This window comes from Physeter macrocephalus, chromosome 6, assembly GCF_002837175.3.
Source record: "Physeter macrocephalus isolate SW-GA chromosome 6, ASM283717v5, whole genome shotgun sequence".
NCBI lineage: Eukaryota > Metazoa > Chordata > Mammalia > Artiodactyla > Physeteridae > Physeter > Physeter macrocephalus.
The window spans coordinates 59,943,602-59,958,696 of record NC_041219.1 but is presented as its reverse complement, the minus strand read 5'-3'; the positions used below and the strand labels follow the sequence as shown (position 1 = coordinate 59,958,696).

Genomic DNA, 15,095 nt, shown 5'->3' with positions numbered 1-15,095 from the left:
GTGAACAAATTATAGAGAGGCCCCTACACTGGGGGCCTGTGGCTATAACTAAATATTTTCCATGATGGGTGCAGATATTTAATGAACGTGGTTGATATAATAAGCACATAACGAGAGACATGGATTAGACCATTAGTTAAGCAATTAAGTGTTATTTAAGCCTTGTTACTGCAGAAAGAAAATATGGTTAATCTGAGAAAGTCAAATGATTTTGTGAACTAAGTAAAATTGAGGTGGCACACATTCAGTTTTGACCCCTGGCATCTTACATGACTGCAGACTAGTTCAGGGCTGGATGTCAGGTGTCTCTTTAAATGTCATTGCTTTAACAAGTCTAGCTGCCTGGTTAGTGGGTGATGATTAATGTTTTCTCTCCAGATCTGCAGCCTAAGGGAAAGTGTCGCTTTAGATGGTGAGGAAGGAAAAAGAACAGCATGTATCTGACGTTTGTTATTCTTGAGCTGATTCCTCTCCATCTTTGCCCTCAGCCTCCTCATCTACCTGATAAAATCCACAGTACTGATCACGACATGAGCAAATATTTCAGAAGAACAGAAAGGAGTATGGCACAGCATTCACTCCACAAACTTTTTTTTTTTAATTTTAAGAATAGGCAATAATCATAATATGACTTTCTGAGAACAATTTTCCGTTGAGAATCAGAGAGGGTAGCACCCCGTGAATGGGTTTTCCAACATGAGAAGACTTTTTTTCTTCTAGGCTCTTGTGTGTTTAGGTAATTCGGAAGAAACTGGGGGAATGTTAAGTGAGGAACATGGCCTTTCCTGGTAGATCCGAGTTCCCCAGGGTACACAATGAGCTATTCCTTTTCCTGAGGATATTGAACCAGCTCTTAAAATTTATCAACAGGAAACAGGTCAGGGGCCTCGTAACAGCAGGAAATGTGAGACGTGTGCTGGGAGCTTTTACTTTAGAGATAGTAGCAGATTGTGAAATACATAGAAAGGTCTAGAAGGTTGCCTCAGGGTTGCCCTCAATATTTGGGAGTCGAATATTTTCTAATGGAATTCTTGCAGTTTTCGAAGACTACAAAAAGCTGCATAATCTGATTTCAAGTGTACGTAACTTCTTTTACCATTTCATCGTATGAATAGATTTTTAGAATCTAATGATACTTATTATTATTCTATCAATATTACCAAAGTTTTTCTTTTCATACATTTACTGTCCTTTGGATAGAGCATGTTAAAAAAGCCTCTTTACATTTATAGGACAGGGTTTTATTTTTCCTATCCTTTCCCTTTTTAAAAACTAAGCTGGAACTTAGTGAGATGGATCAGATATCCAGTTCATTATTGGTGGGACTAGGATATGAAACTGATTATCCCGGTGTTAAGGTCCAGTCTTTTACCACTGTGTTGAAAAAGGCCTTGCTTTTCTGGGCCAAAAGCAAACTGCAAGGAAAAATCTTCCACCCACACCATCTGTGTGGAAAGCAATATTACCACTGAGGAAATCTGTAGAGGCTTATGCCAGCTGCTCTGTAGATAAAACTCGGACTTGTAAATACTGCATCACATGCTGGCGGATGACGTCAGCTGTAGGATGTTTGCCTCTGGCTTCATTGTACTTCTTCTAAGAAGAGTTATTAAATGCTTCCTATCCTTTCTCTAAACACAGCTCTATGACAATACTTTGAAGAATCTTGAAGACAAACAGTCTTTGCTACTAAAATTTGCTATTATTTCCCCTTTATTCCAGGTTATTAGATTGAGTTGCCAGCTGTAAAAACCAGAAGGGACAACTTATATGGTGTTTTCTTTGCTATTTTCCTTTCCTAGGTTCAGCAGAAAACTAGAGAATAATCCTTTTTATTGAAATTCCCACCATTTAAGCTCCAAGTTAAGGATAAATAAAGAAACAAACACAAAAACATGCCCTTCCCATCCCTAAAGGAATGTCGCCTTCAGAGGTCATCTTTTACAATAGACTTCCCAGTTCACTTAAATGATTTCTTACTGCCTCAGTGAATTAGGTTATATTTCACCTTATTTATTTAAGTGGTGTCTTTTTTATGAGGAGAGAAAGATGAGAATCTAACGTATCTTAGCTACTCCTTGTGAGAAATGAAAGAGTAAGCAAAATTATATTGAATTTAATATATATTTGATGAGAATCTGCTGAATGGTAAGGTGTTGTTCTAGGGATGGTAGGTAAGTGGTAGAAAAGTAATGTAATAATAATTAGTGAAATTTTCCTTTCTGTAAGTCATAAGACACTTTCACATCCATTGTTGGTGGGGAACAAGCTAGTCCATGCTTCAAGGAGTCCGCAGACCTAGGACAGAGATTGTCTATAGATTTATTGGCTTTAAGACAGATATTCTCTCCAGATACATGGTGACAATTTACCCATAAACTTTATCTTCTCAATATTCTTATAACATGAGCAGTAAAGGGGTCATTTTTATCTGGAATACAGAAATGAGGTTGATGCCTAGAGATGACTGATGCTCCAGGTAACCAGAGCAAGAACAGATAGAGTTGTCAGCAAGTTTACATATATTAATAATTTAGTTCTCAAACAATATTTTGAAGCAAGTTCTATTATCGTTTTTCAAGGAGGACGTTGAGGCACAGAGAGATGTAGTTCAAAGTGCTGGAGTGTTAACCTTGAGGATCCATATCATGAGTGTTTTGATTTGCGAGTGGTGGGGATGGTCAGTGAGGGGAGGAAGGAAGCTCGCAGCTCTTCTTTACTGGAGACACGCTGATATTGGCAGCCTGACTATTCCTTCCACTTACGTGTAGCTCTGGTTGTTCATCTCTCCAGCAGAATTCTGCAGTCCTAAAAATGGTATCGTCTTACAGGCAGCAGAGAGCAGCCTGTCTTCCTTCCAATTTGAAAATCCATATCTCTGTCCTCCCATCCTACTGGTCCAATAACATAACATAATGCTGGTTTCCATTTGGAAACCCAGCAAATGCACAGAAAGATCTGGCAAACAGTGAGTTTAAAAGATCACATTTATTTATTTATTAAAAAGAGTATCAGTCAGCTAAAACTGCATCATCTCCCCAGTGACTTATAGATTTTTCTGTGGAGTTCACAGTCACTCTAAATTAAAAAGAGAGAGAGAGAGAGAGAGAGAGGAAGAAAAAAATGACAAATAGAAATGATTTTTCTTCAGCTTGTTTTCCACTCTTTAGGGTTTTGTCCTCTGTTGCTCTAAACCAATTTTATTCTTGGTAATTAATTTGAACAATGTCAAAGGAACATCTGGAAAATGTTGAGAGATATTACCAAGTGCAAATGCAAGATAGGTTTTGTGTCTCAGGTAGCTGGTTTCACAACGCTTGCACTGGTTTACTTCTGCGCTGGCTCTTAAACTCATTGTTACAGGTTTTCCAATGATCTGTTGCAGGTATTACCGTAATGGAGCAAAATCACTTCAAGCAAAATTTCTTTCAGGTAGAAGATCTTAATGCGTATTTCTCACAGATGAAATATTTCCAAATGCTGCAGTTAGCCGAAGAAAGGCCGTTGTTTCTGAGGTATCCACAGACCTGGTTAGTTGATTGGGGTCCCTGTATTGGTGACCTGGAGACGCAAGTCAGTGTATCTGAGGTTGGGTGTTGGGCTTATGGAAATGTCCTCTGGGCAATAAAATGAGAGATGCACAGCTTTTCTTTTTGTTCTAATCTGTCACCCTCTTGCGGTAGTTTTGCTCTTCTTCTTCAATAAGAGAACTATTTTCTCTCAGTAAAGTATGTAAATATTACTTCAACAAGCAGCATTTAAAAAAAAAAAAAAGCTTGAATACAAAAGGATAGGCTCTAATTTGGAATCTCTTTTCTGATTCTTAATTCTCAAAATACCAAGGCACTGCTGACCAGCCTCCCCAGTTCTTTCTGAAAGCTTACTATGGAAATTGCCTAATAATTACTATAGTCTCTTGCCCTTAGCACTCTAGCCTTTAAATGATACAAAGGAAATGTACTTGATAATCACATAATATTGTTCATTCAGACTCAAATTTTCATGTGAATGTGCTACAGTGTAACGGCAGTGGGGCTGAGAGGGAGAAAATTTAGAAGTCATGTAGCCATTCTTAAATTATCTTGGCTTTGATTCCAATCAGAAACCTGTGAAATTAACATGCTGGTTATGTCTTCTGGAGGAAATGTAAGGTATAAAATAAAATGAACTTTTGATTTCCCTCCTGTGTCTAATTCTTCTTGGAATGTTTCCCTCAGAGACTTACAGATCAGGGGAAGGAGAGGAGCCATCTTGCCAAAGCCAGGGTTGGCTGGACCCATCCTGAGACAGTCCCACCCAGTAATCATAGTTTCTTTTGATCTTTCTCAGGCTGCCAGTGATAAAGTCCTATAAGAAACAAGCCTTGGACAGTGAACCGAGGATGGGGGCGGGTACTACCAGAAAAACCCCAATAAATTACCATGAAATATAAAGTGTGGTATTTTCTTTCCTCAGAAGTAATTAGAATTTGAGAGCTGGAAAGAGAGAGAGAGAGGATTTTTAAAAGAAAGGACACCTTTTTCCCTATTGCTAAATGATCAATGTGGTGTTAAGAACTATGGAAAAATTAGGCATCTGGTATCAAAACAGTTTTAACAGATTCAGAATTTGGCATGTAGTATATGACTTTCCCAGGATATTTCAATGTGAGAAATAGTTTAGAAGATTCCAGAAGCAACTTAACTGTAGGCATATTTTGTGAGAAGAAATATTTCTAACTTTTGTCACTAAATTTGCACAGAAAAAATAGTGTGAACCCATAATTGTAATAAGTTAGTCCAAGTTGCCTTGGTTTATTACATAGCCTTAACAAATTGTTCTACTATTACTCTTGCAAAAATGAACTTTGACTAGTTACTGTATATAGTAGGCATACATTTTTAATAAATTCAGAAATGTGTAACTATGTCTTCTACTTCGCACATAATTTATGGGTAGAATGATTTCAGGGAAACATCTTACTGTTTGCTCGTTAAGATGTTAGTAAACTAGATTTAAGGTCAATTAAACTTTTCATTTAGCCAATGCTTATTTTAATAAATCTCTCCATTTCATGACATCACCTCACTTTTTAAATTTCTACTTTTCTTGATAATTACAAAATTGTTATAGCTTATTATACTTCCCTACAGCATTGAAAATAAGACATTTAAAACATACATACACTTATAATGTATGCATGTCTTGGAGTGGGTTACCATGTTACAAAACGGTATTTCTCTTACCCTTTCCCCTTTTTGATTAACAAAGGACATAGAACTAACATATTCTCCTTGATTTTTGAATAACCATCTCGTTTTTTGTTTCTCCAGTTAAAAGGAAAATAAGCCATGCTAATTCTTACTTTGTGTGTTAAACCCTTTTTTCAACAAATCTACCATTGTTATAGAGTATCAAGGAATTTTGTCTATGAGAACCAGTCTTTTCTTTTAATGGGTAATACGGTATTTTCAGAATGATGTGAAACCATAAAACAGTGTTTACCATTTCTTCTTTGCTATTTGTAGAAGCTTAGATCCCTCCTTCAAACAATCCTCTCTTCTGGTGCACCAAATTGTCCAGTTTTCAAAGACATGGTAACAACTTTCTCCATTGAGAATCCAGTTGTCTGGACAAGGGCTGCAGTTACGGGCTTCAAATATAAACATTTTATTAAAGTTATTGTAAAAATATTAGTAGCATATCTTCTCAAAAGAACCCTTGTGTCACTCCCAGTAAAGCTAGACTCTTGAACCCAATGGTTCATATGATGCAGTACTTAACTAATTTCAGCTGCTTTGAGGCTGAATACAGTAAGATTTATACAATTATTTCCAAGTGCAGTAGGTGTCTAAGAATTCGTTTAAGATAAAATTAATTTGAGACTATCTATTCCCAAATTGTTCCTCCTCTATAATAGTTGATCTGATTATTCTATTTTTAGAAATCTTTCCTCCTTTTAACTTTACATCATTTATAATCTTCATTTGTTTGCTCATTGTTTCATGTCTTTTAATCTTATTGGCCCAATTTAATTGAGAATGTACCGAGCATAATAATAAGTACATTCCCAATTATTTAGGTGAGTAGCACAATAAGCCTCAAGTCGATGTTTAAATTTTGAGAGTTAAACATGAAAATTTTTCGCACAGAATGGAGAGAACAAACAATGCACCTTGAGGAATGATTTTAAAATTTGTGGCTGAGGAAAAGTGAACAAAAACACAAGTGACTAATACGTTTATTTTAGGACTTCGATATAACTAAGAAGTAAGCCACAGTGTTTAACCAGTTTTACAGAACCTGTGTTAAGAATGCATTCACAAAAGAAGGATGCTCAAATGTATAAAAGGGGAACCAAAGAGCAGAAATTTGACCAAGTGTTTCTGGCACAGTTTTATAGAGGGAAAGACACTGACTCTGCCAGAACACTAGTTATTAGAGAAAAGCCTTCTACTTAAGGTCAAAAATAGTTCATTATCAGTTTCCATGGCACAGATGTCAAGTTAGTTAAGGCTCTTCAATATCCTTTGAAATACACTCTAATCAGTATCCTGAATATTGTTAAAGTCATAGCATAAGTAGTGTTGAAGTGGCAGTTGAAAGGTTGAGAACATGCTGGATTTGTAAGTCTCCAAAATGGATATCGTCACTGATTTAAGGTTGATGGCTCAGAGGTGGGCCTAACTCATGCTTTCAGTAGTCTGTTATATTTAAAAACATTGATGTTTTTTAAACATTTACTTGAATAAATTTCAATTAGAAGGAGCTATGGTAGGTTTTTGTTTTTTTTTTGTTTTTTTTTTTTTTTTGCGTTACGCGAGCCTCTCACGGCTGCGGCCCCTCCCACCATGGAGCACAGGCTCCGGACGCGCAGGCTCAGCGGCCACGGCTCACGGGCCCAGCCGCTCCGCGGCACGCGGGATCCTCCCGGACCGGGGCACGAACCCGTGTCCCCTGCATCGGCAGGCGGTCTCTCAACCACTGCGCCACCAGGGAAGCCCTATGGTAGGTTTTTGACCTCTTTTATTGACAATTACTAGGATGATATCCACTACAGGGAAGTTAATTCTCTAAATTCTATGTATTAGTATTATTAAACACTAGTTAAGTAACCATAGAGTACTCGACACACTATTAACAAGTAGAAATAGACAGGTTTAAAATGCTTGTAAGGGATGAAAAAGATAAAACCAAAGTCACTTAATAGAATTTTTAAAAATGAGCTGAACCCTGCATTGTTATAATTTTTGTAAGTACCCTGATTTTCAAAATGAATTTTCTGCTTCGAGAGATATCTAAATTTGAATCTAAAGCAAGATCTAAACTAAATAAATTGAGGCATTTGGAGCTCTAATTAAAGATAACACGTAAATTTGAATGATTGGATAAAACATAATATGTTGCTTTTTTTGTTTAATCTTACCTACTAATCTCACACATTCCATTTTGACATTTGACTGTATATTTTCCTTATCTGTATTTCTTGGAACCTCAGTATTTTCCACATACTATTGATATATATATATATATATATGTATATATATGAGATTGAACTGAAGAGTAGATCAAAAGTATGTCTCTCCTATTATGAAATCCTGACTATAATTTTACAAAGAATAAAAGGTATGTCACTGGTTTTTTGTTGTTGTTGTTTTGAGGAATTGGTGTATACATGTGTATCCATGCAGTGGAAACTGATTTTGTGTCAATTACCTGAACTGAAAGACTTCTGCATCAACATTTGGCAATATTTCATCTGCAGGCCATGGTTTCTCTTCCACTGTGTGAAGTTGAGCCGTACTCTGTCCTGTTGGATGAGTTTTTCTTGCTGCTTCATTGCAGTAGTGGACCCCTGGAACACTTCAAACAATAACAACCATTCCTGATAAAATACTGACATATAACAAAGTAAACCTTCAACATAGACTAAAGAGAACTACACATTACTGATTATATTTGTGATTAAAACCTACAAAGAATGCACAGCAAAAAGGCTCTTTGCCATTCTTGTTTCCTTATTCACCCAATTCCAGTCTCCCAAAGTAGTCAGGTTTGCCAATTTCTTTTTTATTCTTCCAGAGATATTTTGAATTTTGCATGCAGATGAATATAAAATCCACTCCTTCCCCTTTACACAAATGGTAACAATCTTTTTACATGGTTTTTCACTTTTTATTTTAACACTTAAAATATATTTTGGACATAATACTGTGTTAGTACATAAAGAGCTTTTTCATTCTTTTGTTATATAGCATTCTACTGTATGGATATGTCATGATTTATTTTAATAATTCTCTATTTTAGACTATTTGTAATCTTTTGATATTACTGAAGTACTGTAATAAAGAATCTTAGTTATACATAATTTCACGCATGTGTAAGTATATTTGTAAGATACGTTGATGGGTCAAAGTTTTGTTCATTTAAATTGTATTAGATATTTCCAAATTACCTTCCATGTGTGCCGATGCAAATTGTATTGGAAAGACTCAGTTTTTCCTTCTATAAGCCTTTCTCCTGTGAATCACCTTGACTTTTCTGACACTTCTGGTCACCAAACGTATGGTTTCCCCACCACTACCACCCTCACCCTTCTCCACAACACCAGCTCAGTGTCCTATAATTTAATTCAATCTGACACTATCTTCTTGAAGAAAGTAACAATCCCACAGGTCAAGGGCTCAGTCCCAAAGACTGCTCCCCCCTTCAGATGCCAATGCAAGTAGTAGGTCCCCGCGTTTCCACAACTTCTGTTTGATTTGGCTACAAATTGGAGGTTCCCATGATTCCCTCCCGGGTTCAATTAATTTGCGAAGGCAGCTCGCTGATAAGGAAAATGAGTTACCAGTTTTTTAAAGGGTATGATAAAGGGTACAGATGAACAATCAGGTCAAGAGATACATTGGGAGAGGTCTGGGAGGGTCCCGAGCTCAAGAGCTTCTGTCCCCATGGAGCTGGAGTTGGGTGTGTCACCCTCCCAGTGTGGATGTGTTCACCAACCTGGAAGTTCTCTGACTCCACACTATTGGGATTTTATGGAGGCTTCCTCACATAGGCATGATCAATTGTTTTTGCTTTTCTTTTTTATAAATTTATTTATTTTATTTATTTATTTTTGGCTGCGTTGGGTCTTCGTTGCTGCGCGCGGGCTTTCTCTAGTTGCGGCGAGCGGGGGCTACTCTTCGTTGCGGTGCGCAGGCTTCTCATGGCGGTGGCTTCTCTTGTTGCGGAGCATGGGCTCTAGGCACGCGGGCTTCAGTAGTTGTGGCTCGCGGTCTCTAGAGTGCAGGCTCAGTAGTTGTGGCACACGGGCTTAGTTGCTTCGTGGCATGTGGGATCTTCCCAGACCAGGGCTCGAACCCGTGTCCCCTGCATTAGCAGGCGGATTCTTAACCACTATGCCACCAGGGAAGTCCCATGCATGATCAATTGTTAATGCCATTTCCAGCTCCTCTCCCCTCTCTGGAGGCTGGGGCGTGGAGCTGATAATTCCAAGCTTCTAATCATGGTGTGGTCTTGCTGGTGGCCAGCCCCCATACAGGAGCTCACCCAGGGTCACCTCATTAGAACAAAAGATGCTCCTAGTGTTCTTATCGCTTAGGAATTGACAAGCGTTTCAGGAGCCCTGTGTCAGGGAAAGGGTCAAAGACCAAATATTAGGACAAGAGATGCTCCTAGTGGTCTTGTCACAGCAGAGTAGAGGGGAGAGACACTAATGTATATCTTCTATTATCTCATACAAATGTTATCTCAGTTTCATTTGAATTTGCATTATCTTTTTATGTTTGATGTTGAAACTCTTTTCACACATGTATAAATAAAGGTCAGCTGTATCTTCTTTTCAATGAAGTGTATAATTATATCCTTTGTAATTTTGTTCATTGGGTTTCTAGTCTTATATATGTGGCCCTTACTGTGCCGTGAGAATTAATTCGGGCTGGCCTGGAATCAGCCTGAGCAGTGTTTTTAAAATTCCTACATGACACTGATCTCCGGACAAGGCATGAAACATACAAATTAATAGTGTAGCTTTGTTATCATGGGTATGAGGATTTGGGGGGCCACATTATACTATCTTGTCAACATTGTTTAGTGATGACATATGATTGACGATTTGTCCCTGGTTACAAAGAGACCCTGAGAAGGCTCTGCTGTTGAGGCTAGTTACCTCTCAGGAATATGTCAGGTGGTCAGCAAGACATAAATTCCCAAGCAAGACTTCATTTTGGGCTCCCAAGTACCAAGGTGTCTTGTGTACACATCGGTGGTTCCTGATCCAAGAGAGAAATTGTGTCGTGAAAGGACACTCACATGGAGAGGAAGAGGTGCCTGTTGGAACCTGGTCCTTCCAGACACTTTTGTAATACACATCCTTCCTTTAATGCCTTCCCCTGCCCCTCCTCCCTCTCCCCCTCCTCCACCTTCATCTCCATTTCCTCCTTCTCCTCCTTCCTCTTGCTTCTTGGTATCCCACAGTGTGGATGTATCATTTTTTAATTAAGTGGTCCCTTACTGATAGGCAATTGCATTTTTTTCAATCTTTTTTTTTTCTTCCTATTGCTACATGTGCAGGTTTATCAATAGGAAAACTTTCCAGAAGTGGGATTTCTAGATCAAAATTAATTCATTCAGTTTAAGATAACCCAGAGTTTAAGAACATGATTGTCATGGTTGATCTTAACAGATTATTTCAACTAGACAGAAGAGAAAACAACTTTCCAGAAGTGGGATTTCTAGATCAAAATTAATTCATTCAGTTTAAGATAACCCAGAGTTTGTTAAGAACATGATTGTCATGGTTGATCTTAACAGATTTCATAAACTAGACAGAGAAGAAAACAAAATTATGTGCCCATCAGAGAGCAAGATTTTCGAGGACATAAAAATGTACAGTGTGGGGGCTTCCCTGGTGGCGCAGTGGTTGCGCGTCCGCCTGCCGATGCAGGGGAACCGGGTTCGCGCCCCGGTCCGGGAGGATCCCACATGCCGCGGAGGGGCTGGGCCCGTGAGCCATGGCCGCTGAGCCTGCGCGTCCGGAGCCTGTGCTCCGCAACGGGAGAGGCCGCAACGGAGGGAGGCCCGCATACCACACACACACACACACACACACACACACACACACACACACAAAATGTACAGTGTGATTTTATCAACATCCTTAGTATGTACTATGTGCTTTTTGGCTATATAATAACTGATGATTGGAGACTATAGATTTATTTTTATGTATAAAACAAATTCTACATTCCATTCACTTGACAATATTGTTTCAAGATGTTGCACCTTCAGTTATTTTGCTTTAAATTGAAACTGTTTTCTGTACTTCAAATTTCTTTCATCCTTTTACCCCAAGTAGTTAATATTTATAAAATAACACTGAAATTTGTTATACAGAATTGATACCTGAACCATATCTTTTGATATTTGCAATATCACTTAAATATGTATTCTTTCAGTTAGAAGGGAACTTGGCAATATTTCATTAAGAGTCCCCAGTTTTTACAGAAAAAACTGGCTTATTATATGTTAATTGACTTTTATGGTAGTTCTCTTCCAACTCTGCAAATCTGCTTCCTGTATACATGTTTGATAAACAGATATTTAATTGTGAATTTCTTTTAAAAATGGACTAGCATTATATATATAAATATAAATAGTATATTATATGTAGTATATATATTTATATTTATGTGTATTTTAATAAAGTACAGAGGGAGGATAGGGTGAGATAAGGGAAGTTCTGACATTTATGCTGGGCTGTGAAATTTTATTTGAGGAGATAGACAAGGTAACAATTACTTCTTGAGAGCCTAGAAATTATTAAAACATTCCTCTCTGAACCACCAGGAAAATAAGATCATACCTAACATGAACAAGGTCAAGTTTCCTGTACTTTGTGGAAGCAAACCTTGTACTCTTCTCTTCTTCATTTCAGAACTCCTACTTCTCCTTTGCCAGCTAATTCCTCCTAGACAGAAAAATGATTTGCCAAGGCATACAAGAAATAAGAATTATCCAGACAATAACCTTCATCTCTGTCTTGCTAAGCATATTAGTGCTAGCATGAGTGATAATAAAGGGTCTTAGTCCTGTTTCTGGAACCTGCAGTTCTGTAATTGTTACATTTTATAAAAAATTCATTTGCTAGATATAGAAACATGTCTCCAGTTTGGACTAAAAGGAATAAAAAAATGTGGTTAAATATTGGCTCAAACAAAGTTCTCACATTTACCTTAAACATACTAAATGGTACCTCATCAAATATAAAGTGAAAAACTCATATTATAATAGTCGTATAAGTCAAATTTAGAACAAATGAATATTAGAAAAGGAAGAGCTTATACTGAAAACTTACAAATTGCAAACTTTGGCATACTAACATGATTCATAAATTGAATCATGATATAAGCAATTATTTGCATCATTTTCCCCAAACAGACCTATGGTATTAGATTTGAGTTAAACAATATGCAATGGAACATTAAAAGTTACCATTAGCATCTGAGTGCTTAGAGAGTTATATCAAATAAATGTCCCATAACTTAAATAAGGAAGCCGTTATTTTATATCATTTATGTCATTTAGATGTTTCTAATTGATTTGTTTATCCATTTATAAATTATGAAGTTCCAGTTCCAACATACATACATATAATTGTATATAACACTACATGAAGTATGTAACCTATCTATAGATTATTTTGAAGATATCCTTTTGTACTTACACTTGACACCCAAGAAAATGGCGGTTGCTAATGAGCCTATGCGGAAGATACATAAAACCCCCGTCACAAGACACCATGTTCCTAAACAAGGAATAGAGACAATGAAATTGAATTAGAGAAAGTAGAGGAAAGAGGTGGGTCAGGATAGGACTACACTGAGTAAACTAAGGAGGTAACATTAGACATTCCTCCTAGAGAATCACCGAGGCCTTGTAACTGTGTAACAGGAAAAGGTGAACTCAAACTCTTCGAAATGCAAGTCATAACTTGGAATACACTGGATTTGGAAAAATGCCAAATTGAACAGTTTTAATAATATACTTCTCTTATCCTTACGTAACACCACAAACTTAGTAACTAGTTAGATGTATTCTCTTCCAACAATCTTTTAGAGATGATGGCAAGCCGGGCAGCAGGCTTTAGTTTTTGAGAGCAAAGAGGCTGTCTCCAATCTCCTCATCTCTTGTCAGTGTCACTTGAGCATGATTGGTTCAAAGGTATTTCCCTTTAAACGTACGATTTTGGAGGAGGACAATTTTTTTTTTTTTTTTTTTTGCGGTACGCGGGCCTCTTGACTGTTGTGGCCTCTCCCGTTGCGGAGCACAGGCTCCGGACGCGCAGGCTCAGTGGCCACGGCTCACGGGCCCAGCCGCTCCGCGGCACGTGGGATCCTCCCGGACCGGGGCACGAACCCGTGTACCCTGCATCGGCAGGCAGACTCGCAACCACTGCGCCACCAGGGAAGCCCTGAGGACAATTTTTTAAGGTAATTTTGCAACTATTCAGGAAGGGAAAATGAATGTGTGATTTGTTATATTCTTAATGCTAGTTACAGAAAAATGTATAAAATTTATCTTTGGATAATGTCGTAGGCTGAATAATAGCTTTGCCCGAAATGCCTATGTCCTAATGTCTGGAACCAGTAAGTGTTACCTTACATGGAAAAGGAGATTTTAAAGGTATAATTAAATTAAGGATCTTGGGATGGGGAGATTATCCTGTTTTATCTGGGCACTTATAAGTGAGATTTAGATTAGTGGGACAGACTGCCATATGATGGAGGAAGCAGAGAGACATTTGAAAATGTGCTACTGTCTTTTGAAGATGGAAAAGGAGCCACAAGCTAAGGAAAGCAAGAAATGCAGCTCTAGAAACTGGAGAAGACAGGGCATAGGTTGCCCCCTAGAGCCTCTCTAGGGAAGGTAGCCCCATGACACCTCGGTTTCAGCCCAGTGGAACCCATTTTGGACTTCTGATCTCTAAAACTATAAGAAAATTAATTTGTGTTGTATTAAGCCCCTAAGTCTGTGGTAATATATTACCTAAACAATAGGAGACTAATACGAATATTAAATTATAAAGACAGAACTGATCCAGGCTGATGAGTGTTTGCCAGTTTTTTCAACCTACGTTTTCTCTTTTACTTCTTAGTATTTATCAGATAATGTGCAGGGTGTTTTTACGTGGGAACTAAAATTACACAAAATATATGATTTCTTTCACTTATTTTCCAAATCCAGGAATTCTTTGTCTTTCCAGTGAGGGAGAGAGAGAGAGAGAGAGAGAGAGAGAGAGAGAACCAGTGTAATACATATTTGTCAAGTCCATTTCTCTTTTCCTTTTTCACTTTTACTTACTCCTCCTCCACTTCATTTCATTTTTAAAATTATCATATTATGCATATTATAATACTCTTAAGTGGGTTATCTCAGATTAGAAAAATCACCTTGGGCTCATCATAGAACAGGAAAAAAGAAAACCCATAAACCACAAGGTCTTGGTCTAAATAAGTAGAACTGGTTGCCTGAATTTTTGGTGGAAGACAGATGTTTCTGGTAAGGGTTTGGTGTTGTATCATCCCACTGAAGAGAGGTGTATGTTTCTTCCTCCTGCATGTCTGAGGTGCTTTGATAGGTAAGGGGGTCCACATGAGAAGCTGAGACAAATAACTCCTTTTGCAGTCAGGAGCAGATTAATGGAAGAACTTAAATTAGCTACCTTTTCACACCAGTGGGGAAAGATGTTTGAGTTTAAGGAATAGAATAGATACATCTTCATCCAGAAAGTAGAAGTTTATGAAGTTTAAGCCAAAGCATAACTTGGTAAAGAAGGAAGTGAGAAAGAAACTGAACTCAAAATGGCCAATAATAGAATAGGTTATTGCTCTGGTTTCTACAGTGTAGCAGATTTTGAAGGTGATAGCACTGGATTACCGTTAAAATGAAAAGGCTAGAAGTGCAGAGAATGAGCTTACATTTGGTATAGGATGTGAAGTGTGGGAATGACCTTGATAGCAAAGATACGAGGATAGCTCACATCGGGCCAACCAGCGTGGAAGGAGTTGTAGATCACTGTACATCCTTAAACAAGAAAACTGGGAAGGGATTTC

General features: G+C 37.8%; 1 protein-coding gene across 1 annotated transcript; it reads right to left on the bottom strand.

Annotated features, from left to right (window-relative positions):
* Positions 1-2,104: 2,104 nt before the first annotated feature.
* Positions 2,105-14,628, bottom strand: LOC102978500 (C-type lectin domain containing 9A). Its single transcript, XM_055085468.1, is given in 7 exon segments — positions 2,105-3,561; positions 4,226-4,347; positions 5,485-5,501; positions 5,504-5,632; positions 7,696-7,842; positions 12,707-12,787; positions 14,511-14,628. Coding segments are annotated over 7 exon segments (720 nt in total). The 5' UTR covers positions 14,602-14,628; the 3' UTR covers positions 2,105-3,428.
* Positions 14,629-15,095: the final 467 nt, after the last annotated feature.